At 39.5% G+C, this 26,516-nt stretch overlaps 1 protein-coding gene across 1 annotated transcript; it reads right to left on the reverse strand.

Moving 5' to 3' along the window:
- Positions 1 to 146: 146 nt before the first annotated feature.
- On the reverse strand, positions 147 to 25,005 carry prpf6 (PRP6 pre-mRNA processing factor 6 homolog (S. cerevisiae)). Its single transcript, XM_039669941.2, has 21 exons — positions 24,768 to 25,005; positions 24,245 to 24,407; positions 23,989 to 24,107; positions 23,829 to 23,907; positions 22,809 to 22,985; positions 21,933 to 22,073; positions 21,174 to 21,268; positions 20,939 to 21,095; positions 14,341 to 14,503; positions 12,952 to 13,070; positions 10,166 to 10,384; positions 9,379 to 9,501; positions 9,084 to 9,205; positions 8,768 to 8,906; positions 7,049 to 7,168; positions 5,625 to 5,801; positions 5,323 to 5,456; positions 4,245 to 4,336; positions 4,043 to 4,157; positions 3,776 to 3,902; positions 147 to 633 (listed from the first exon to the last, which is right to left on the reverse strand). Exons 1-21 carry the CDS (start codon positions 24,956 to 24,958, stop codon positions 481 to 483), a joined length of 2,925 nt encoding a protein of 974 aa, XP_039525875.1. The 5' UTR covers positions 24,959 to 25,005; the 3' UTR covers positions 147 to 480.
- Positions 25,006 to 26,516: the final 1,511 nt, after the last annotated feature.

Here is a 26,516-nt window from a genome sequence, read left to right on the forward strand (position 1 = left end):
CCTCCCTTTAAAAACAAATATTTTTCTAATCTTAGTTTGGTAGCTGTAGCTTGAAAAACTCTAGAAGTTAACTTACAATTAAAAAAAAGGGTTAGGTATTTCAAAACAAACCTTTACATAAGTAGCCTAAATCAACAGAACTAATATCTGAAACAGATCAGACTTCATTTATTTTCTGATAATCAAGCAGCACATTTACACATACGCATAATGAGAAGCAGAATAAGAGGGTATGACATCTTTCTGGCAATTAATGTTCAAAATGGACTCTATCAATCTCTGGGTGTGACTAGACAACAACCTGACCATAGCATGTGTAATGAAAACAGCCCTGAATCAACACTGTTCCAGAGAGACAAACACACTAAAAGTGGAAAAATAGGCATAAAAAAAGAAAAATATCCACAGACTCAATAAAAACAACATTAATTGCTAAACCAAACATGCTCAGATTTGTGAATCTGATATTAGTCCCACAGTTTAGAAGGTGTTTTTGATCTTTGCAGCCACGAGGACCAGGATCTCTCCGATGTTCTTCTGCCAGTTGAGAATGTGCTTGGACTCCGCACACCACAGCTCACCGTGCCGTGGCTCTGCATTCTCACAGCGTTTCTTTACCTCCTGCTGTTGCTCCTGAGGGAGAGAACAACACCAGAGTAAGGAGATAAGATCTCACACGACACAAAATGCTAAGAAGGTGAAGACTGTTGAACCTAGGGAAGGTATGCGGGGGAGCCCAGATGGCCACACATCAGATCACCTGAATGGGGGCCCATGAGAGGAGGGCTCTAGAGGATGCCATGCTTCTCATAGAACGAGCCCTCAAGGCCAAAGGTAAACCACGCATCTGAAAGGCCAAACCAATTGCCAGAAATATCAAGTTACTAATGGCCTGTTTAGAGGGGGAGAACTCTTTCCTGGGTGACCCGAAACACACCAACAACTGATCTGACTTCATTGAGATGACTTCCAAATGTAGATACTCAATGCACTGACGGGGCAGATTCTTCTTCCACCGCCACATGAGGTGGGGGATAAAAAACCTGCAGAACCGCGGACTGTGCCGTGCTAGAAGGGACCATTGGCACATAGCCATGTCTGGGATGCAAGATAGCTTTAACTCCACTAGTGGCAAACTCCAGCCAGGAGAAAAGCTATTTTGAGCATTAGGTGCTTAGCGGGCTCCAAAGGTTCATAAGGAGCAGCCCTTCCCAGGTCGGGGGCCAGAACACAAGGAATAGGCCTCATCCTTCATGCACCACGGAGGAACCGTACGACCAGCTGCTGCCTTCCCAAAGACCAATCATTTAATGGAGTATGGAAAGCTCCAATGGTAGCCACTTACACCTTTTGTGAGACTAGCAGTCTCAAGCCCTTCTGCCAGCTCCATCTGCAAGCCCCACGATCTGAGACGCCATTAAACACAGCTAAACGGGAGCGCTTCACAGTGGCCACAAGCAGCCCCCTCAAGGGCTACCAGGGTGAGCTGTGCTCCCAAACAGTGCATACAAAGCTTGTGTGTGTGTCCACCCATAAAGTATCTTGGAGCAGGGATGCAAACCGCTTGAATTTTTCACTCACCATTATTTTCCTTTTGATTTTGTTTTTGACAAACAACACCAAATAGACACTTCACACAAGAGTGCTTGCTGAAGAGCGAAAGCTAACTCTGTTGTGTGGCGGCATGCCTTTGCAGCTTCTGTATGCTGTCACACGCTATGTCATGACGCAACACGAATCAGAATTGGATTAGTTCCACACGTACTTCAGACGCATTACGCAAAAGGGGCGTTCTCCAAAGTGTCCTTACCGACGTAGTTAGAGTTCCCTCAAAAGGTAAGAGCAAGCAGCACACCCTTCAAACATTTTTCCGTTACATTCCACAGAAGAAAGTTACATGTAAATGTGTGGTAGCCATGTATACCTTTCGTGTGTATGGGGCAAGAACAGCAGATCCTGGAGGAACTCCAGCACTAAAGCCACCGGCAGTGAAGCCACTGGGTCCATCCCACGCTCCCTAAACCAACTGGTGAAAACATTCCATTTCAGGAAATACATGGAACTCCGGAGCCGAGTATGGTCTCGACTACTCCTTCTGACAGGCCGGCCTTTAGATACTGAGACCCAGAGTTTCCTCTGGCCAAGGGTGAAATACTGAGCCCTCCGCTTGAGAGAGCAGATCCCTCCCATGGATGGCCAGCTAGGAGTGATATATCCACAAACCATACTCTGGTTGGACAAAGCGGGCCAACTAAAAGTAGGCTGACCACATTTCGCCGGATCATCTTCAGGAGTCCTGGGAGCAGAGCGATCAGAGGAATGCACCATGCATCCAACTGCACCGTTGCATTCAACCCCAGGGCGTGTGAGAAAACCACAGTGGACACTGTGTTGTCTTTCGAGACACAAACAAGACACCTATTGGAGGATTTGAAGCACCAATCTGGATAGAGGCCAAAAGGTATGACATTGGACATAGCTGCCATGAGGCCCGGCAGCCTCTGAAACTGCTTTCCGGTGATAGCGGGGCCTAAATTTAACTTCGAAACCATTGCCAGAATGGACTTGATATGTGCGGAAAACATTTGTACCTGCATCGTAGTCAAGTCTTAAGTCCCCAGTAACATGGTTCTCTGAGTGGGTGTCAACACGCTTTTCTTTGTGTTGAGTCTCAACCCCAAGCTCTGAACATGGCCAACGATGACATATTAACGCTGAACTGCCAATTCATGAGACTGTGCTAGACTGAGCCAGTTGTTGATATAATTTAGCACACGGATGCCCTGAAGCCTGGGCTGCATCCATGCACGTGGTAAATGTGCAAGGGGAATGAGCTAGGGCAATTAGAAGAACCCGATATTGGAAGCGTCGCCCCCCAAAAAGCACACCTTGGGAAATTACTGTGAGACACAAGGAGGGAAATGTGTAAGTACGTGTCCTTGAGATCAATAATGACAAATCAATCTTCAAATCCCAGTCCTGCCTACCTAAGAAGAAGTGTTACAGCAGGGTTTGGTGGGCAGTGCCGGGACTTTTTGGGATAACTAAGGTCAGGGATGAGGTAACTGGCTAAAGCCTTGTTCTCCTTCACCCCCAAAATGATGCTATAATCGAACACTGGGGAATTAGACAAGCCAGTAAATATGGCTTGTTCGATGAATTGCACAACTCCCGGAGTAAAGGCTGTGACCTGTGCGGTCATCAAGCTTACTTTTAACACGCTTTCTGCCCTTCATGTGGCCAATTGATGTTTAGTTTGGCCACCGCAGGAGTCACAATCTCCTCGTACACGGGCATGAAGGAACGATCTCTCATCAATATTCCTCATCGCGATGCTATGCACATATCGGATGGCTGCAGCATCGGGCTATCAACCCGAGTGGAAGAAGTAGTGGGGCTTCAGAGTTGGCAGATGTGGACTGAGAAAGTGCCGAAGCGAAAGCTAACTCCGTATGCTGTCACACGCTATGTCATGACGTAACGCCAATCTGGATTGGATTAGTTCCATACATCAGACGTGTTAAGCTGAGGGGCGTTCTCCAAAGTGTCCCTACTGTGGTAGAGTGAGTTCCATCAAAAGGGAAGAGCAAACAGCACCCCTCAAAATTCCTTCCATTAAGTTCCATAGAAAAAAGAAAGTTACAGGTACAGGTGTGGAACGAGTGAGTAAACTATTTCTTTCAAAATGTTTATTTACAATCACTGCATCACACACACAAAGAATAAAACAGGTCCTGAAGAACACATTCAAGTAATAATGTGACTGAATGCTTACTTCTGTCCCATGCTGAATCTCAAATTTGTAGAAAAATCCCCAGGCGTCACCCAAGTCAGGTTCAATCTTTACCGTCCGTAGGAACCACTCTCTTGCCTTCGTTATCTTTCTCTCACTCCAGAACAATCTGCACACAGTACACAAACACAGATATAGCATAAATGCAACAATAAAAGGTCAGCCTGTTCTTGCAGATAAAAGGGAAAAGAAAGGAATCTGAATTTTGGTTTATGAGAATATTGGCAAGAGTCTGGTTAGAAGTCTTACTTGGCCACAGCAAGAAGTACGTGAGGATCATGTTCACACTTTTTCAGAGCGTCAACACTCTTGGTCTTGCGCTGGGGTCTGGCCTCCAAAAACACTGCTTCAGCCCAGAGAATACCTAAAAGGAAAAAGTAAGTGTTGAGGTGTGATAATGTGCAGAGGCTTTTGATGAATCTGTTCATGGATGATGAAAGGCATGGCTTACCAGAGTTAGGACACTCCTGAAGGGCTTTGGCCATGAGTGTGTTGGCAATGTTTTTCAATCCCGCTCTGTATTCAAGTCGGACAGACTCCAGCCTAGAGAAATTGAGATTGAAAAGACCTACTATTATTTTGGTGGGTCATTAAACTACTAAGAAATCAAAATGAAACAACTGCATGTAGCCTCAAACAAAAAGAAGTTCTGCCATTATTCGATGAGTCTTCATTGGATCCAAGTTCATGTCACACTGTGATGAGAGATCAGCTTATGAATATTAATTAAGTCACATGATATTCACCTATTAAGTTTGAAAACTGAAAGGCCGGCATTAGTAATTAGTTGCTGGGCAATCCTGCTACATCAATGGCATTGGTTGTAAATATTAAGGTTCTGTGACGAGATGCTCATCGAATTTTAGATTAAAGATTGGTGTAAAACTTTTGAACACACTGCAAAAGTATACATTCGAGTCGACGTCCAACTAGCCAGTATGTTTTACACCACCATGAGAGGAAATAACTCTCCATACCAACAAATGGCCGTGGTCTAAATTCGTAATCAAGTGCTTACTTTTTGGGCCCGCGAGAGAGAAAATAACTCTCCTTGCCAGCAGGTGGCAGTAGTCCATATCTAGAACAAAGCAGCAACTAATCATATTGATCAGTTGGTCATCACTTTTTTTCATTCCAGAAAACCACGCTCAGATGACATGAAGTCGTTTGCTTGCTTGTGTTTTTCTTGAGCACTGATTCGCTACCTGAATAGCCAGTCAGTGACCTCTCTCACCAACGGGCTTCGCTGCTGACATGCTTAATCATACACAAAAGCAAGTCCAACCATTGCCAAAAAACTGAGCTGACAAGACGCTCAACAACGGCCCAAAATTGGCTGACTGTTGGTTTGATGTCACTCTGGCTTTTATGTGGCAACGTCAGTTAACCGAATTAATATTCATGAGCTGAGCCTTTGCCTCGGTAGAATATATCACTTTTCTACCAGCATCTGTAGAATCATTATTCCTGTTTACATTTTAATATTGGCCTTGTACTGAAGTGCAAGGACCCCTGGCATGGATTCTTACCAAAGCTCAGGGCTTTGTGGATTCTTGAGGCGAGCTTTCTCCAAGATGGCTCGAGCCCGTGTGAGCTGCCCTACTCTCTCTTCCAGCCGAGACAGGAGGACCCATAATGACATGGAATGAGGGCACTTCTTCAGCTGAACGGGAACATTAGAAGAACATTATGACAAGACACTTTTTTTTTTCACTGAAAAACCAAGTTTGTTCCCAATATTATTTGGACTTGGATTTTGCATTCCTGGAACACCTTCACTCTAAAAGGTTAAATGATGGTAAGGCATCTCGTCTAAATCCTCAAAACGTACTCCCTGGTTGTAGGCCTCTCTTGCTTTGTCGATGCTCTCTGATTGCTCCTCGATCTGTCCTCTCATCATCCAAAGTTTGGGGAAATCCTCGTAGTGCTTTAGGGCCTCTGTACACAACTCCTGTGCTGCTTCAATATTACCCAGCACCCACTCCAGCTTCACTGACTTCATAAACACCTAAAAAAACAACAACACAGAAAGCAGTTATGACAACTCGTACAATGCTTTTAACAGCCGTTAAAGCCTCTCTGACGTAGGTGTCATTTCGAGTGTGTCTGTTTGTACCTGTGGCAAACACACTTTCTTAAAAATGGCAATGAGGATTAATAAATCCTTTTTGAGCTGAGTTCTGGCGAGTACGTTTTATTTTTTCTTGTTCTGTCCGGCACTTTGAAGATGCACACACTATTATTATTATTATTATAAATGTTGCTTCCTTAATCCCTAGAAAAATAGCAGAGGGACGTAACAGAGTGCAAAAAAAATAGCCAGGGAGATTTTCATGATGCCTTTCCCGTATGAAGCTCACATGGCTAGTTTCCATAGATGCAGGAAATCATAAATTGCGGTTTGTTTGTTTTTTTTTGATAACATTAGCACTTATGAGGAATCCTGCCAAGTCCTCGAGGTACATTTGATCCTTTGATATTTGTATAGATGCTGACACTCTTTACTGGAGCCAAAAGTTAAACAAGACCGGGCAGGAGGCCATTCTAGCACCTTCTATTCTCTGCACAATTTATTCCCCAAAATCCCACAGTACTTCTGTGTCACATCTGCTGTGAGGTGCTTACCGATCCACTAAAAGAGCTCATTTGAAGCAATCCCTGGCCACATTTGTGTGTGTAAAAACAATACTGTGCAAAATCAACAACACTGAATCAATAAACATTCACAAATAGAACTGGCTTCATGCTCGCTGTTTCGCATCTGTCTCGTGTCGAACTCAGTGACACGCAGACATTTATTTACAAGTTTAATTGAAATCAGTCACACATTCGGCAAAGATTCAAATGAACCCTTGACATGAGGCAAGGAATCACTGTTTCTTTTTAGGTACATTAAGTTACTAGGTTATTATATAGGGTCAAAGGTGTAAGTGCTGCTTCACAGATTCACTTAAACTTAGCCTACTATCCACGCACCAACCCGTCATGCCGTGGTACGCTTGCAAAACATGCAAAACTCTTTTCATTAGCCATGTCGTCCTGCTAGTGTCATTCAAAACCCTGTTGCACAAGCACTTAATACAGGGTGACTCACCCTTCATCTCTTATCTCTTTAAATCTAAATAAAAGAGAAATCACAACAACTCGCAGAACCGAAACCGTGTGATCCCGGCAGATGGGTGTCCCCAGCATGACACAGCAGCAGTTACATCTATCTGACAGTCAGTGGGCTGGTCTGAACACTGGGCCGCTCACCCTGGCAGTGGGGGCGCTGCTTCGGGCCTTGGCCAGCAGCCTGCGTGCTCTCTCGTACTCGTTATTCTCCGATTCCAGCTTCACGGCAGCCAGCCAGATCTCTTCACTGTTGGGGTTAGCCTAACACAAAGAGAGTGACAGAAAGAGGAGGGATGAGTTTTTACTGGCCTTCATCCCAGCGAACACTCCAAAACTGCAAAAAGTGGAACGATTAGTTTCAGGAAACCAGTGTGCAATCAGAGCACTGATATGCAGTTTAGCTTTTTTGTTGTTGTTCTGCTTATTTAATTTGAAGTTTTGCGCAGAGTACTTGCAGGTTTGGTGGTGTTTCAGTTATGACTAGGCCAGTTAGGACACTGGTTTTTATCCCACGCTTTCCACACTGATTGTGAGGGGAAATATGAAAAATAACTTTTGAAATAGTATCTTTTTTAAAAGAAAATAACACTTTCAATTCAGCAAGGACACATTAAAATGATCAAAAGTGACGGTACAGACATGCATAATGCTAGAAATGATTTATATATTATTAAATAATGAATAGAACGTGTAAAAGGAATATATTCTATATATGAATATATATATATATATATATATATATATATATATATATATATATAAGGCTATATTTTATTTTCCAAAGTTTGTTTACAAAATATATATGTGCGCCATAATTATTTTTTACATATAAATACATATGCATGCATGTATATATTTAAAGAATGATTTGCACGAAAATACTATGTAAATAGATATAACATATATAAGATATAAATACTTAATCTATATTATATAAATATAAATATTTTTATAGATGAGTAACACATTTTCTTAAATATATACATGCATGTGTGTGTATTTATATATACAAAATAATTATACACAGCACACACATATATTATGTAAATATAACACACACATATATTATATAAAATTTTGGATGTGATTAATCGCAATTAATCTTTGCACAGCCCTAATATATATATTAGGCACAGCCCTATATATGTATATATATATATATATTAGGGCTGTACAAAAATTAATTGCGATTAATCACATCCAAAATAAAAGTGTGTGTTTTTTATAATATATACATTATATATATATATATATATATATATATATATATATATATATATATATTAGGCTGTTTATTATATATATATATATATATATATACTGTATATATATATATATATATATATGAAGAGTTCAGATGCAAAAGCCTCTAAGTGCCATTTGAAATTTTCTTCTAGAATGATCATTTTTATCAAGCTTGTATATTTAAGTTCAGTAATTTCACTTAAATGGCAATGATAATTACCTATTATTTGTTATTTAAGTTAAATTACTGATAAAAATCATCATTAAAGAAGAAAATTTCAAATGGCATTTAGAGGCTTTTGTACCAAAATAAAAGTGTGTGTTTACATAATACATACATTATATATATATATATATATATATATATATATGTAATAGACAGCCTTCTATTTGTTGTCAATTAAAAATGGCTTTAAAATAAAATAAAGACAGTTAATTCTACACTATTCTTTACAAGTATTTAGTGAATTACTTTTGTACAGATAAGTGCATGTTGTGCAGTTGCTTCATGATTACATTGCAATGGTGTTAATTATATGTAATAAAAATAGTAACGCTTCTTGCCACTAATTATGTAGTCATGGATCTCGACGAGCCGACGGGGGCGGCACTTACCTGGAAAGCCAAAGCAAGGATACTTCTGGCAGCAGGAACGTCTCCGGCCAACCATTTCGATTTAGCACCCATGAGCCATAACACCTCAGCCTTGGGACAGTGAGCAACGGCCCTCTGCAACAGAGCCTCCAACGACTCTCTGACAGAAAGACATTCAAATCAGTTTACATCAATGTCTAATGGTCTAGAACAAATACAAGTGGGCACACAAATAGGGCTCGTCTTCCTGTCTCCAACGCCCGGAGAGGACCAATGAATGCTGATTGAAATTCAGTTCAGCCAGTGAGACTTGAAGAGGACAGTGAGTATTTCTCACCGTGTACCGTTGTTCTTCTCAAAGTAAGCGGCCCTCAGCCAGACGCTCTTCTTGCTGGGAAAGACCTGGAGCGCATGAGCGTAGATGGCACGAGCGCACTCGAGAGCTCCATGAGACACACACTACAGCAAAAACAATCACCATCAGGTATCGCAGTAATCACATCCAGCTGTGGAGTTTAGCCATAGTACTGCTGAAAATCTTGTAATATTGCATCATAAACGGTCGTAATAAACAAATATGTGGTGCTGATTGAAAACAGAACGTGGGCGCGTGAAGGTGAGAGGATGTTTACACTGTCTGCGTCCTCCATCCACGTGTGTTTGCAGTCCTCCTCTTCAATGCCTATTCCAATCACGGCTCTGATCACAGCCTGACATGTGGCCACGCTGCCAGCCTTATCACACTCCTCTGCATCCTGAGACGGGATCACAAAACAGACATCGGTTACAAATCAACACTCTGACATTGCCTGCGTGCGGAAGCGTTTGAATACTTCCTCTGATCTGGAAAAGCAGCATAACTGAGAAATTTAACTCAATCCAGACTTGCATTTTTCACTTTTTCTTTTTCCTTAAAGCTACACTGTGTAATTCTTTAATTTTATTCTTTGCTAAAAACACTTAGTTCTTTCAAAAATATATGTGCTCATTAATGTATATTTACTTTAAAGTATTCTCGTGAGTGTATAATATGCCATTGAAAATACATACTGGTAAGGGGTTCTAATGTCACTCGCCATGTTGACCCTCCATCTTGAAAGTACATTAGCCAAAGAGGGACATACCCGTTAATTCAAGCTTCGCCTTTCGCATTTACGTTTGAGTTAACACTCATGGACGAGGTCGAACTGGAAGCATGTTAATCTTGGACTACATTGGCCACCGTAGGAGTTAAAACAAAATCGGAATTGAGAGGAACAGAAACTAATATTCACTGGATGGTCATATACCTTTTCACCGCTAGATGGGGGTAAAAATCACACAGTGTAGCTTTAAAATCCTCAGATAATAGATTTAATTGACAAATATACATGACAAGAAGTTCGTAAGCCAGAGAACATGAGTACTAGCTCATCAGACCTGAATCCATTGTTCGCGGTTTATCTCCACGCCGTTGGCTCTCAGAGACGTGATGGCTCTGTCGATGATCTTCTCCACCATCTGTGTGTTGCCGTTGGCCTCCTCCAGCTTGGCAGCGGTGATCCAGATATGCCGGTCAGTGGGAATGTTTTCACGGGCCTTGTTCAGAACGCGACGAGCATTCTCATAGGTTTCTAATCGGGCCAGAGCCAGCCAGAGCTGCGGGGGACAAGGACAACACTGTTAGAGCAATCTGATTTATGGCCCATAAATAGGTTTATGGGTTTTGGCTGATGAAGATCATTGTGTGTGTGTGTGTGTGTGTGTGAGGAACAGGGGCCGGTTGCATTAACATAGCCATTATGTGAAGACAGTGTCTTAAGTTCTAGTGTGGCCCACTAGCAGTTAGTCAGGGGCAGTCAGTCTAAGTTTTCAGTATCAGATTAGGCTAATCTACATTTTTATGTAACAGATTAAAAAAAAAAAGTCTTAATTGTAAGACTAATCTAAACAGTTTATGCAACCAGCCCCAGTTTGATTGAGGACAAAGAGTAAAGCAGGGCTCCAGACTAACTTTTCCTTTTCTTTTCTAACTTTTGCTTTTAATGGACCAAAGGCAGCAAAGGCTTTCTGGGTTGCAGCATAAACGCATGTAATATATTAATTATCAGTGCCAAATTTCAGGACTTTCATGGATTTTGGACAGTAATTTTAATCTGTAATTTTAAGCATTTTATTTTTGAATTATACACAATCTATGTACATTTGAATCATAATCTATCTATCTATCTATCTATCTATCTATCTATCTATCTATCTATCTATCTATCTATCTATCTATCTATCCATCTATCTATCCATCTATCTATCTATCTATCTATCTATCTATCTATCTATCTATCTATCTATCTATCTATCTATCTATCTATCTATCTATCTATCTATCCATCCATCCATCCATCCATCCATCCATCCATCCATCCATCTATCTATCTAGCCATCTATCCATCCATCCATCCATCCATGCATCCATCCATCCTTCCTTCTATCCATCCATCCATCCATCCATGCATCCATCCATCCTTCCATCCATCTATCTATCCATCCATCTATCTATCTATCTATCTATCTATCTATCTAGCCATCTATCCATCCATCCATCCATCCATCCATGCATCCATCCATCCTTCTATCCATCCATCCATCCATCCATCCATCCATCCATCCATCCATCCATCCATCCATCCATCTATCTATCCATCCATCTATCTATCTAGCCATCTATCCATCCATCCATCCATCCATGCATCCATCCATCCTTCCTTCTATCTATCCATCCATCCATCCATCCATCCATCCATCCATGCATCCATCCATCCTTCCATCCATCTATCTATCCATCCATCTATCCATCTATCTATCCATCTAGCCATCCATCCATCCATCTATCTATCTATCTATCTATCTATCTATCTATCTATCTATCTATCTATCTATCTATCTATCTATCTATCTATCTATCTATCTATCTATCTATCTATCTATCTATCCATCCATCCATCCATCCATCCATCCATCCATCCATCCATCCATCCATCCATCCATCCATCCATCTATCTATCTATCTATCTAGCCATCTATCCATCCATCCATCCATCCATCCATCCATCCATCCATCCATCCATCCATCCATCCATCCATCCATCTATCTATCTATCTATCTATCTATCTATCTATCTATCTATCTATCTATCTATCTATCTATCTATCTATCTATCTATCTATCCATCCATCCATCCATCCATCTAGCCATCCATCCATCCATCCATCCATCCATCCATCATCTTTCTATCAGCATCATCTTTCTCTATTTTAAAAATCATTAAACATTCAAATGTATGCATTACATTTTAAAAGATTAGAGTGTTATAATAAACTGATACAGATTTTTCGTTATCAAAGTTTATATTTGTAACAAAAGTCAGAAAACTCACACTCCTTACCTTCTGCATTTTATAATAATTTCCTTTTCCTCAGTCGAACGATTACTCTCATCTAACCGCTGAAACGACGTAAGAAGGGGCGCGCTGTTTCGTGAGACAGTTTCATTTTTATATGCCTTAATTCGCGAATTCGTAATTGGTGCGTTTCACCATCAGTGTGCAATGCGCGTGACGTCTACGTTCGCCAATAAATAAACACGTGTCTTGCGGAAGAACACTGTAGCCAGAGCTACTTCTCTCCATTAATGTCTATGGCGAGTCACGCAGGCACTGGGCAACTCCGCATCCGAATCGACCCCAGGATAAAATAGTCTGAATACAAACACTTATTATAGGCGTACCGTAGTGATTCAGGATAAGTCAAAAACATGTTTTGGAAAATGGATTCATGATGTAGCCTACTCGTTCATTTTGAACATAAGTTACGGACTGCAGCAGCTGATACAACGGCGTTCTGTTGCGCGAGCGTCTTCTCGCACTTATACGACCACATATAATTTTAACTCGCAAATTCTCAAATAATGGTCGCAGTCTGGAACCCTGTAAAGTGAGACAATTTGGATGGTCCTCACTTTCTGAGAATATTTTGAAGGTCTGTTTGGAGGTCGAGACTTGGTTTACGGGATCATGTTATAATTAGATCAAGGGTAGGTTTAGGGTAAGGGTTCAGGTTAGGCACTTAGTGGTGATGGCTAGGGTTGGGGTAAGGAGCTAGAGATTGCAATGTTAAATGAATGTCCTCATTTAAGGGACATTGATGTACGTGGGTTTGTGTGTGTGTACCTCGACACTGGTAGGACAGCACTCGACTGCTCTGCTCAACATGATTCTTGCATCCTCTGGCTCCTCCAGCTCAACAGCGGTCTTCCACAAACGCACCGACTTCGACACATTTTCCAGCGCTGTGGAGACATGCGGATATTAAATAAAAACGTACCATAGAACAGAATTTTTTTTTATCAAACAAAAAGTGCACTTAATCTTTACTTTTTTCTTCTCATTAAATAATTCATAAACATAATTTTTGGATATCTGAACTGACCTTTAAGTTTCCATGTCATAAAAGTTCAAATGATCTGATATTTTAAAAGACTTATTGACCTAAACACAATCATTAGGGTCATTTTCTGTTTTATTCACTGCTTTTCCCTCTAAGAAATAAAAATAATAAATCTCCTACTATTCTTATTTTCTTCGACATTTATGTGTAGATGTCCTTCCCCAGAACCACCAGAAAAAAAGACAGAGTCAGGATGCTGACGCTGGACGCGCTCCAAAGAAAAAGATGACGATAGGAAGCTACTGTAAAACTGCTGAACAAGCCTCGCCACCTGACAACCAGGAACTAAGTGTAGCTTGTGAGCGCCAGACTTACTTACAGTCATGCAACCTGGAGGGAGTGAGGGTAACCCACTAAAATGGTGGAAGGAAAATGAAAGGTCGACCCAAGGCTTTCAAAAGGGGCAAAGAAATACTTGTGCATACCAGCCACAACTTCTCCTCCTCAGAGAGAGAGAGAGAGCGCTTTTAGTGCTGGGGGGAATGTTGTTACTTGCTTGCGGACCTCCCTAAAGCCAGATCATGTTGACAGACTTGTGTTTCTAGCCAAAAACCTGTAACATGTATGCACAAATACATACATTTAAGCCTATCGTAGGATAGGAAAAATAACTTCACATTTGAGTTTTATTCAAATCTTATTTTATTTCCATTTGCAGAAATACAACAGTTACCCCTTTAATTAGAGGTATCCCATAACACCCTGGCATCTGCATGGGGAAGCAAAACGTCAACGTTTCTCCAGAAAGCGCAAAATCCATTACTTTGCAAACACCATGTAAACCACATCATGAATAACCATCAAACTGGAACTTAAATGACAGCGCATCGGATTTTTAATGACACTAATAACTTCACTTAAAGCACATCACTTTACAGAGTTAACATGATAATCACGCTGGAGACATTGATGAAGTAGAACCGCCAGCCTGTTTAGAGATATCTGGTATTATAAGGGGAGATTCAGGATGTTTTAACAAGCTGAGACTGATAGAGCTTTCAAACATAGCTAACGATTCATCCGTCTCTGTCACACAGGTATGCAGGCAGGAAAAAAAGAGGAGGCGACTGTGGAAAGAGAAAGCTGAAGAGGAATAGAAGAGAGACACTGACCTTTCCTGAGCACTCGTTTCTTGGCCCTGATGTCCGTCTCCAGCTCAGCCGCTCTGATATAGATGCGCACGGACTGAGGGAGGTGACGCACCGCCTGGGCAACCACTGCCTTCGCCGTGTCTCCAGGCTGCAGCCGGGCGGCTTCTAGCCAAACATCCTCACTCTGAACAGACAACACACAGATTATACACATGCATCCACACTCGATGAGGATAATACACAAATGCATTATATTAACCCTTAATTTGCGGTTTTCTGTGTTTTCACTGTTATACGGTAGGGGGCGCTATAACACATCTTCTGAAAGGCTGCATTTACACTGCAGGTCTTGATGCCCAAATCCGATTTTCTGACTATATCCGATTTTTTTGACGACCCGCTTACATCATCTTTTAAAAGTGACTCGTATCCGATTTTTGCATTTACACTATACACTGCTGAAACTACCAAATGTAGACGATCTGATCCGGAAAACGAAGTAAAACGGCACGAAATGCAATGGATGCAGATGCGAATAAAATTATCCAGTGTTTTTCTTTCCACAATATTTTGAAAAGTCATAGCACTGTAGCCACGAGCCTACATGTAGCCCCATATCTCGTGAAATGTCTTCAAATACGGATTTGTTTCTAACAACCCAGCATTTTTGCCAGCACTCTTCGGCCCAAACACTCAAAACACATGAATCCTCAGCATTGCTCCACTGTGTATCCTTTCTTACATCGCTCCTATAATCGCGATTCGCGCACTTTAATGACGTACGATTTTCATTTCATTTTAATGACGTACGACGGCATTTACTGGGGAATATCCGATTTGTCTGCTTACATGGCACACGCAAATGCACGTATCGGATTCATATCAGATTTATTACCACATATGAGTGAGGCCTGAATCTGATTTGAGAAAATCGGAATCCATGCGTTTTTTTCCCGCTTACAGGAAAAAAACTTTGGGTCACTTCAACTACGCAGTGTAAATGGGGCCAAAGAGTACCGAGTCTCCATGAGCAAAAACAAGAGATAGAAGGATTGCTTATGCACAAAATAATGCGATCATTAAACAGCATATAAATCAAAACTGGCTGAAAGGTCGACCCATGAAGAGGAAACAACTGAAGCATTGGGGGTGTTGAGGGACTCGACCCATGTTCTGATCATCGTTCTGAATCTGAATCCAGACATACAGCAATCTTTGGAAAAAAAATGAGATTCTTCTCCGCTTTTTGTTCCAAATAATGTTTAATATGAAACGCATCCACATGCAAGTGTTGATAAATAAAACGCATGACGAATAAAATGTAAAAAAAAATGGATTTAAGCAGAGGTCTGTTCTTTCTTTTGATATATTGCATGTCCAGATATTCTACTGGTGGTGACTTTGTAAAAAAAAAAAAAAAAAGCTCACGGGGAAAGATTTAACCTGTTAACTGTCACCCCCCCTTTTTTGAATAGACATGAAAATGCACATTTCGAACTTAAATGGTTGTAATTCAAGAATGCTTTGGAATATAGACATATGATTGGTCTTGTTTTAAAGAAGACATTTGGCAGATTTTTGTAGAAGTGAAATAAATTAAGAAAGTGAAACAGAAAAAAAGTTATAGAAGTTTGAGTTTATGGAAATGTACAATGTAAAAATATTAATTATTCATATTTTACCTAAAATATATATTTTCAAAACCTGGGCTACTCTAAAATGTCAGAAAGATCAAAGCCAAAAATCTGAACAAGTTGTGTTTCAAATTTTAGGTTGATATCTCAAAAAATGAGCTTTCAGTAAGATTTTGTTTGAGCGCAGTACCAAACTTTTTCACTAGGGCACAATCAGACTCCATTACTGCCCATATAAGGGCGCCTGCATTTCCATTCGTGTTTTGAGTGATATGAACCATTATTTTCACAATTTTCATACAATTTCTGAAGTAGAGATCCTATTCAGAAGTAGCATGGGAAGTTTGGCAGATTTTGATATGAATTGAACCTCTAAGAAACACATACAAAGAACACGCATGTAAGTCATAGCTAGCTGCCACGTCACAAATGGTGAATTTATTATTTTTTTCTTGATATTTCAAACTTTTCAGACCTTTTTTTCCAAAATAATTGAATGGATTCTATCTTTTGAACTTTTGGCATGAAAACATACTGACGTATCTACCATTTTTTCATGATTTTTCATGTTTACTGCTATTTTAAAATAAAGGTCTGAACACGCCTTATGAGTATGAAAATATTCTTGTTTTATATTGATAAATTATGGCTCCTCTGTAACATATTTTGAAAATCAGTCACCAAATATGGAAACTAGAGATTGTAAGCTTTCAAATGATATATAGTTTGTCAATATTATTTAAGGTATTTACTAAGATATTATTGTTTTAAAAATATAGTGGCAAACGTCCCACCTGTGGGACGGTGACAGTTAAGTGGTTAAAAACAGACAAAATCTCAGAACAGAAAAAATCCTCAGCAGGGCTCGAAAAAAAAAAAAAAAAAAAAAAACGCTCCATAGAGATTCATAAAATAAAAGAAAGTCTCATGAAATATTTTGTTAAATTAAGTTTTTGTATTTAGTACACATTAGTTCCAATTTACAGGGATAATTCCCCACAAAATGCCTTTCTAAACCTGTATGACTGTTTAAAACAAAAGATATTTTGAAGAATGTTGGCAGCCGAACAGTTTTAGTTCCTATCGACTTACGTTATATTTTTTGAACATTCATTGGAAGTTAATAGGAACCAAAACTGATTGGTTCCCAACATTCTTCAAATCTTCTTTTGCGTTCCACAGAAAGAAGACAATTTCAGTTTCCCCATGCATTTAGTAGCAGACTGGAGCCCGGCGAAGAACTCTGATTAAATAGCTCACATATAAAGCTCACATCCACATAATTGGAAATCACCAAAATGGTTTATTTAACAACTTTCTTTAAAATATCTTTTCATATTTTGGGTGAAATATCCCTATTCAACGTATTTTTGAAACATTTTATTATCAGCGACCCATTTATAAAGTTAACCAAGGACCTAAAACATCATAAAGGCCCCCCAACACACTTTGGCCGAATACATACTGCAGTTTAACCCGGTTGTCAATTCTCCCTTTAGTGCTTTATCCAAGTCGAAACACACACAGTTCAGAAATTTACGGAAATGACAACCGCATTAACTCCCGAAAAATGCTGATTGTGACAACTGCATTTACAAAAAAACCTACGAGTTTGGTGTGAGAACAGGCCCCTTGGAATACGTATGGATTACACTGTAAAATATGTTTTATCTAATCAAAAAAAATTGTGGCAACAGATTACAAGCAATATTATTAAATTTAACAAATTAGAATTGAGTAATAATAAATCAAATTAATTCCTTAAAAGTTAACCATTTAAAATGAGTAAAACTTACAACAACAAAAAAACATAAATTGAAGTCACCATTATGGTGATCAGTGTTTGTTTTAGGTTTCTCCTTCAGTGATTCTGCTTGTTAACATCAGATGTCTTCAATGTTGGCAATATAAAATAAAGAGTTCTTAATTAATCTTTGACGTCTGTCTGTTAGTGAGATATTTTTGTTAAATTTCTTGGTGTAAACTTTACTCATTTTAAATGGTTAAATTTAAGGAATAATTTGATTAATTATTACTCAATTCTAATTTGTTAAATTTATTTAATAATATTGCGTGTAATCTGTTGCCACAATTCTATTGATTAGATAAAGCATATTCAATTTTACAGTGTACTTTTAGATTTTTATGATGGAAGGATTAGGGGTTTTTTTGGGCTTCAAAATCAAGAGCGCCATTCAATCCCATTATAAAGCTTGGAAGAGCCAGGATATTTTATACTATACCTCTGATTGTGTGTGTCTGAAAGAGGATAGTCATATACACATAGGCTTGAGGGTGAGTAAATCGTGGGAGGATTCTCATATTTGGGTGAAATTTCCCTTTAAAATACAATCCCTAAAGCTTATATAATAAGTGGAGCTGGCAACACTGCAAGAGTGCGCTCATATTCAAAACATGACACCTCCCTCGATTGTGCTTTGGTTAAAATTGCTAAACACAAGTCTTTTGTCACAGCAATATTACTTTCCTGAGAAATTGCAGATACCAAAACACGTGAGATGCCAGAACGTTGCTATAGTTACCATGGTGGGATAATTTATGAGACTAAATCTTGCATTTAAACGCTGTTGAAACTTTACAGTGTGCTATGGCTTCTAAGAGAAATCAAAGAACAAACTTAAAAATAGTTCACACGTATGTCAGGAGTAAATGAGCTGGAGAATTATTTAAAAATGAATTAATTAATGCACATTGATTTATAGACCCGCTCAAAATGAATCCTCTGCCAAAACAGCATGTTAGTTCATCGCGGGCGTGTTGGCCGACTGAACGCACTGATCGTGCCCAGAGATCCTGTCAAAGTGAGACAACCAGCGAGTCACTGTTTTTCTGCCGAAATGTGAAGCTGAACTATTAACTTTGATTAATGAGCCTGCAGGAATTTCCCAACACTTAATGAAGCTGTGCACACACAGAGCAAAGGGCCTGCCTCGGTTTCATTTACAGGCCTTTCTCTCCGAGCCAAGAGTCAGCACCAGCGCAGCTTACATAAACAAGGCCTAGTTCATTCACCGTGACATTTTTATGTTGTTCTTGAACCATACTTAACATTTTAGGAAGTGGATTTTGCAAGCAAATGTGTCGCTATGGCAACCTGTCAACACTAGCAACATTCCTAAAGCCGTAAACCGCGCACGCACACACACGCACATACACGCTATCCTGTTTTACTTTAAAAGGACAGTTTGATCAAATATGAAAAATCAGTCATTAATTACTCAACCTGATGTTGGTTTAAGTCTTTGTCTCCATGGAAAATTCAGATTGAGAAATTCTGATATTCTTCCACAGAAGCTATTCAATCATCTTTTAGGTGAATTATCTCTTATATTTTATTACCAGAGACCCATTTGTAAATTTAATCAACCCTAAATATTTAACCCTAAAATATTATAAAGGCCTCTAAATACTTAAAAATTTTGCAGGCCCACTGCAGTGCCATGGAACGTGCAGCTTTGTATGATGCGTTGACGTAATTGCCATTGAAACACGAAGCTAAGGCGGGACTTATTGAATGGCTCCTCCCCCTTTTCAAATAGCCAATAGCATTTAGTTTACCTCACAGACTGCATTCTTAAATGTTAAGTAGGAAAACAGCATAAAACTCGAGCGTTTGAGCGGCCGAACTCACATCGCTCACCCATGCTTTGTGACGTGTCAATGGACACTTTTGCCAGGTGGTATTTATCGCACAGGGGGCGGAGCTATAGATTCTAGAGAGTATTTGATTGGACAGAAAATTTGATGAAAAGCTGAAGTGAAGTGATGTCATAAAAATCCATGATCCATTTTAGCGGAAGTGAGAGATTGTACGTTTTGAATGTTAATATCTTCTAAATGCGAATTTTGTTATTATTTTGGAACAGCTTCTTTCATTTCTTTAATTTTAGATGACCTTTAAGAGTTCAAAACAGCTCACCAATACAAACTTCAAGAAAAATTTCAGAAGTATGGAGTGTATAGTTTAAAGGAAATAAAGACTTATGCTGTAGCGATCAAAGCCGGAAGTAACTTGACGCTTCAAATAATGATTGTATCAATTACATCGTTACACCAGTAGGTGGCGACAAGTGAGAGAATTAAAGGAGTAGTTCACTTTTAAAAAAACTTTTGCTGATAATTTACTCACCCCCATGTCATCCAAGATGTCCATGTCTTTCTTTCTTCAGTCGAAAAGAAATGAAGGTTTTTGATGAAAACATTCCAGGATTTTTCTCCATATAATGGACTTTACTGGAAACCAAATGGTTCAAGGTCCAAAAGACAGTTTCAGTGCAAACTGCAAACTTTTCAAAGGGCTTTAAACGTTTCTAGACGATGAATAAGGGTCTTATCAAGCGAAACGATCGCTCATTTAAAAAATAAGTTTAAGTTTTATAAGCTCAAATGCTCGCCTTGCTCTGTTCTATGATGCGTGTTCGTGACTCTCCTGTTCGAACTCTCGTTCATCAAAATCTTTTTTCGAGTCATTTGGTTCATTCAACGAACGAAATGAACGAATTGACTCTGAAAAAGATTTGTTCATTTTGATGAACAAGTTCGAACAGGAGAGTCACCAACGTGCATCTCAGAACAGAGCAAGGCGACCATTAAAGTCCATTATATGGAGAAAAATCCTGAATTGTTATCATCAAAAACCTTAATTTCTTTTCGAATGAAGAAAGAAAGACATGGACATCTTGGATGACATGGGGGTGAGTAAATTATCAGCAAAAGTGAACTACTCCTTTAAATGCATTTGTCACTGAATCATCCATTCAAGAGATTCACTTGAAAGTGTGTAGCACATATTTACATATCTAAAGGTGGCTCTCAGCATCAGGATGTTCGTTAACAGTATGTCTGCAAAAGGTGTCCAAGTTCTTTTTACCCTCCAGCAAAGAATGAAAAAGAACTTCACCTTGAGTACATCAAGGCTTAATTTAGTCACATATGACCATTTCTTTCCTCCTCTTGTCTCTCACCTTCGGACACATCTCAGTGCCTTTCATGATCAGGTTTCTGGCCACCTGCAGCTTCCCGGTCACCTCTTCCAGACGGGCAGAAGCGATCCAGGCGGGGGGGTGGTGGGGGTTTGTTTCTCTCACCGACTTCAAGAGGAGACGGGCCTTCTTAATATCACTGCACACACAGAATGACATTTACCAAATGCAATACAAACAGCCTAGATATGAGCGTCAGATGTAAAACACTAGGTACCTGATGTCGCCTCCGTGTGTGGGGATCATGGAGTTGAGATCGGTGAGATATCCTTTAGGATCGACAACAGTCTGACCGCTCACGGAGTCGGACACCTGGAGACACGAAGACATCGACTGTGTTTACATGTTCACCCATAAAGTGATTATTTACAATAATCAGAGTAAGGATGGTTATACTAAGTACATGTAGTTAATTATAAATGAACAGTTACACTATAACAAGGACAACTTATTTCTGACTTTGCTAAGAACTGTGGTTAATTTTACTGCCCTTATTCACATTATATCCCAAAGAACAGCATAAATGTGACTCTGGTCACACGGATTCGTTTGCCGGTTCTTTGGTCTATGGCCATAATATTATTTTTCAGGGATGCACCTAAAAATGTCTTGATGCTTTCAACCATTAATGCACTGCATTAGATTCATGTGGAACACTGTGAACATTTCCTCAGCAGCCCAAAAATATGATGCCTTCTTTAGCGCCATTTTTACAAATCTGCGCATAACTGCAGGAGCGTCACATGTCATTTGTGTTCACACAAGCAAGTTTACAACGATTATGGTCGCTATGACTATGAGCTAAATCACATAAATTTGACTGAAGTATTGTGTTTACATAAGGTTTATTCACTATACCCCCTACATCTAATTATAATCACATTATGAGGGTGCAAGTAAATGGAGTCACTGAAGAAACTTTTGTCTTTCAAGTCAAACTAATTAAGTGTGGAATTAAAATGCTGTGGTGCGTCACCTGGCTGAGCCTCATGTCCATCAGTGTGTTCCTGGCCTGGCCGATCTTCCTCATGTCCAGCTCTCCTGCACCGGGCGTCATGCCTCCTGGGTAGGGAGTGTTCAAGCCCCCTGGAAAGGGTGTGTTTAGCCCACCAAATTGCTAAAAAAAAAAGGAAGCATCTCAATTAGAAATTGCATTTTTGTTTTGTATTTTACAATCAAGCCATGGTCCAGTTCATTGAATCCTGTCTCCCACACTGCAATGCATTGTGCTCAGGTTATATTCATATGTGTGGGGTCATTTAATTTGCATACAGTGTAGAATATGGCAACATGCAGTGAGTCTGTCTTTGGTTAGTCCCCCTTGTGGTGAAAATCAAGTTTTTAATGTCGTTTATATGTCCATGTGGCGTTTTTAATATGCTTTAAGACAAACCATGTGCAAATTCATGCGTCACACCATTGCTGAGTATTTTCTCCTGAAAACTGCAGTGAACCAAAGACAGTCTCAAAAACACGGTTTGAAATCGCTGGTGTTTCTGACGTCACAAACTACCTTGTAACCAATCAGATCAACATGTGATCATCAACTAGTGGATCTCTGAGCTGGTGTGAGTGAGTGGAGGCGGGGCCCAGTTGCATATTCATAGAACTGCATATACTTACGTCTTGTTTCCACTGAGCGGTACGGTACAGTACGGATCAGGTAGGGTCGATAAACCATTTAAATTATTTAACCATTTAAACCATTCCACCTATTTAAAAAAATTACGTTTTTTTTTTTCCCAAGGAAAAAAATAAAATACTTTTAAATATGTCATTTTGGTGATCAGAGGTGAGTTTTAAGGGATATCATTATTGACTACAGGGGGACAGGTGTCGTAACGTTTCTCACCGCTTGCAGTGGGTCAACAGAGGTGTGGTTCTCTCCTGTCTGGAGGTGCTTGGCAAAGAAGCTGTCCGGCACAGGCGTGAGCTTCTCGTAGCGGGGATTCCTCTGACGTTTGTTCCTGGCATCGCCCACCTCAGGAATACTCAACCATTCATCCTCCGTGACCTCAGACAGCTTCCTCTGGAAGGCACAGATAACGCAACAGGGTTATCGTTGACAGCTACACTATGGTTCAAAAGTCGATTTTTTATGAAACAAGGCTGCTTTTATTTGATGAAAAATACAGTAAAAACTGTGAAATATTCTAATTTAAAATGTATGTTTTCTATTCCTGTGATCAAAGCTGAATTGTCAGAATCATTACTCCAGTCTTCAGTGTCACATGATCCTTCAGAAATCATTCTAATATGCTGATCTGATGCTAAAGAAACTTTATTATTATTATCAATGTTAAAAACAACTGTGCTGCTACCTTTTTTTATTTTTTTATTGAAGTAGTTAAACATGTAAATTCTATTGTGTATAAAAGCCCTTCCAAGGACAGGAGTTGAAAATTAGCAATAGCTATAAACTTCATATGCAACACTTCAGTGACATGCTTGGTCTTGACTCTTGACACTATGTTTGTTTGCATTGTCCCTGTCAAATAAATAAATAAATAAAAAACAAAAACGTACTATTATGCAATTATAAACCCTAAATATGCCATCATATTTACCATTATTATTTAGAAATATGAAACTGTGCAATATTGACAATACTCCATTTGACACGGTTTATGACATGTCAGTCAGTCAGTCATCTAGTAGGCAGCCATTGCTGTATTTTAACACAATTACAACGACATCTCTACGATTGGTTGTGCACCTTGATCTTTAACACTTTGCAGACCTTTTATATCCACAAACAGATAAATTACACACTACATGAAAGGTACTAATGAAAAAAGCATAATAGGGCCACATTGAAGAGTAGTTGTAGGTTAAAGCAGAGTAATAAACAAATCATAAGTTCCAGACAAACCTTCAGATCTGAGAACTGTTGCTGAATCTTGGGCCGCTCCATACGGTATTTCTCGATCTCGTCTTTCTCTCGCAGCTCCCTGCAGATACAGCAATGAAATGAGCCAAGAGATGCTACTCAAAAACCAACAAGCGTTGATGAGAAGAACGTCCACACTCACCGTCTTTCCTTGCGCCTCTCATCCATCCGTTTATCCAGTGCGGCGTAGATGGCGTCGGCCTCCTCGTCGTCTTTCTCATACGGCCCGCTGGAGAACAGACTGCCTGCATAGCCGTTGAACTAGAGGATACAAAACAACACGTCTTACAAAGCCACTAATAAATAACAAACATCATTTTGTAAAAAATAAGTTGCATTTTTGCTTGTAATCACATCTTGCACAACGAGTCAACAGGACTCCCTTCAGAATGATGTACCTCATCGTAGTTGGTGTCGTTCAGATCCTCTTCATCATCCTCCTGGTTCTTCTTCATCTGATCGCCCACCGTCCTCTTCCCAGGGGGTGCGTGCCGATCGTCCACCGGGTCATTGGCATCACGAGCGGGACCGATATCAGACCGCGTTGTGAAACCCGTGGCACTGCAGAGCACAATACATTACAACAGCCGTTTACAAACTGGGGTTCAGAGAATTTATTTTTTTAAGTTTAGAAAAATGTAAATATGCAAATAAATTATTAAAAACAATTATATATATATATATATATATATATGTAATTTATTAATACAAAACATAACATTACATAACATTAATTAAACGTCAAAAAGACATTAACATTTACACATTAACGTCTTTATAATACACAAGACAACACAGACCAACATACATAACTTTCTATAGCTGCCTAAAATAAAAAAACAGCGTTATTCATTCAGTCAAATAAGTAACGTTAACTACATTGAGATCAGAATGAGGTGATTATCTGCACGGGTGTCTCACCCTCTGCCCAGACCGGGCACGTAACCCAGCGGCGCAGGCATGCCGAGGAACGGCTTCTTCTTCTTGTTCAAGCCCCCCATGAGCGGAGACGCGAGCGGCATCGCAGGAGCTCCATTCGCGGCGCCTCCGGCTCCTCCGGCCGGGGCTTTGCTTCCACCTTTCGCAGGTTGCTTTGCTGTGGCGCTCGCCATCGTTGCGCTACCGACAACACGCTTCACTTCCGGAACAACAACAATCGCGTTTCCTGTGACGTTAAAGTGAGTTTTTAACGTGTGGCTTTAGTGTTATCGCCACCTTAAGACGGGCGATGTGAAGTGACGTTAGTTTGACCTAAATTCACCTGTTTTTTTGGATTATTACAGTACAGGTTTACAAAATAACTGAAATAAGTGGATATAAGACAGGAAAAAAAAAACTTAAACATGTATAACCTCAACCTTCCCTTCCATCTAAGCATGTGTCTGATTTATAATTTTTGTCATATGATCAAATAATCATCTTTGAAAAAAAAAATCATATTGTTAGGTTTGAAGTTTTATTTTGTGCAACTATCCATTTTATTTCAAATTAGGATTATGATTAAATTAGCTATCCTGATCTTAACACGTTTGATTGAGTTGGTTCTTTCAACAGAAAAAATGAGACCTTTTGGACTAAAATGATACAACTAGCCTATATTAATAAACCTTTGTGTCACTTAAAGGAGAAGTTGACTTTTAAAAAAACTTTTGCTGATAATTTACTCACCCCCATGTCATCCAAGATGTCCACGTCTTTCTTTCTTCAGTCGAAAATAAATTAAGGTTTTTGATGAAACCATTCCAGGATTTACTCCATATAATGGACTTCAATGGGAACCAAACGGTTCAAGGTCCAAATGAGAGTTTCATTGCAGCTTCAAAGGGCTTTAAACGACACCAGACGATGAATAAGGGTCTTATCAAGCGAAACGATCGGTCATTTAAAAAAATAAAAAAGTTTAAGTTTTATAAGCACAAATGCTCGCCTTGCTCTGTTCTGTGATGAGCGTTCGTGACTCTCCTGTTCAAACTCGTTCATCAAAATGAACTAATCTATTTTCGGGTCATGACTCGAAGGGTCCTAGATAAGACCCTTATTCATCATCTGGTGTCATTTAAAGCCCTTTGAAGCTGCACTGAAACTCTCATTTGGACCTTGAACAGTTTGGTTCCCAATGAAGTCCATTATATGGAGAAAATCCTGAAATGTTTTCATCAAAAACCTTAATTTCTTTTCGACTGAAGAAAGAAAGACGTGGATATCTTGGATGACATGGGGGTGGGTAAATTATCAGCAAAAGTTTTTTTTTTTTTTTTTTAAGTGAACTACTCCTTTAATGTTTATTGTCAGAGAATGTATATTTATGAGATCGTCAGTGTGAGTATCATCTACAGAGGGCAGCAGAGGCTTGATTTCTATTTCAGAACATCACTTAAAGGTGAAGAGTTTGTATTTTAGTATTATAATACTTACTTTTCTTTCAGCTTAATATGCAGAGACAGTTAAAAGTAAATCATTTGTAGCCCGAATCCTCTGAAAAATGTAAACATTGTGGCTCTGTGTTCCTACCCATTGCAGCAACTTGGTTCAACCAATGGAGTGAGTTTGGGGCAGGGCTTTCTGTTGTTCTGAGTCTGACCAATGGAAGACAGGGGCAGAGTCTGGAAACATGCAATTTTGATATATGTTAAAAGAAAACTTTTGTTAAACTTTTGTTAAAAAAAGTTA

This window comes from Pimephales promelas, chromosome 20, assembly GCF_988280905.1.
Source record: "Pimephales promelas chromosome 20, fPimPro1.hap1.1, whole genome shotgun sequence".
In the NCBI taxonomy this organism is placed as follows: domain Eukaryota; kingdom Metazoa; phylum Chordata; class Actinopteri; order Cypriniformes; family Leuciscidae; genus Pimephales; species Pimephales promelas.

Excerpts from the sequence above, each read along its gene's own strand:
- prpf6 (XM_039669941.2), bottom strand. The coding sequence starts at position 24,958 with ATGGCGAGCGCCACAGCAAAGCAACCTGCGAAAGGTGGAAGCAAAGCC. Across the intron at positions 22,074-22,808 it reads CTGTTGACCCACTGCAAGCG|CAATTTGGTGGGCTAAACAC; the intron begins GTGAGAAACGTT and ends TTTTTTTTTTAG. Across the intron at positions 9,206-9,378 it reads GGATGGAGGACGCAGACAGT|TGTGTGTCTCATGGAGCTCT; the intron begins GTAAACATCCTC and ends TTTTTGCTGTAG.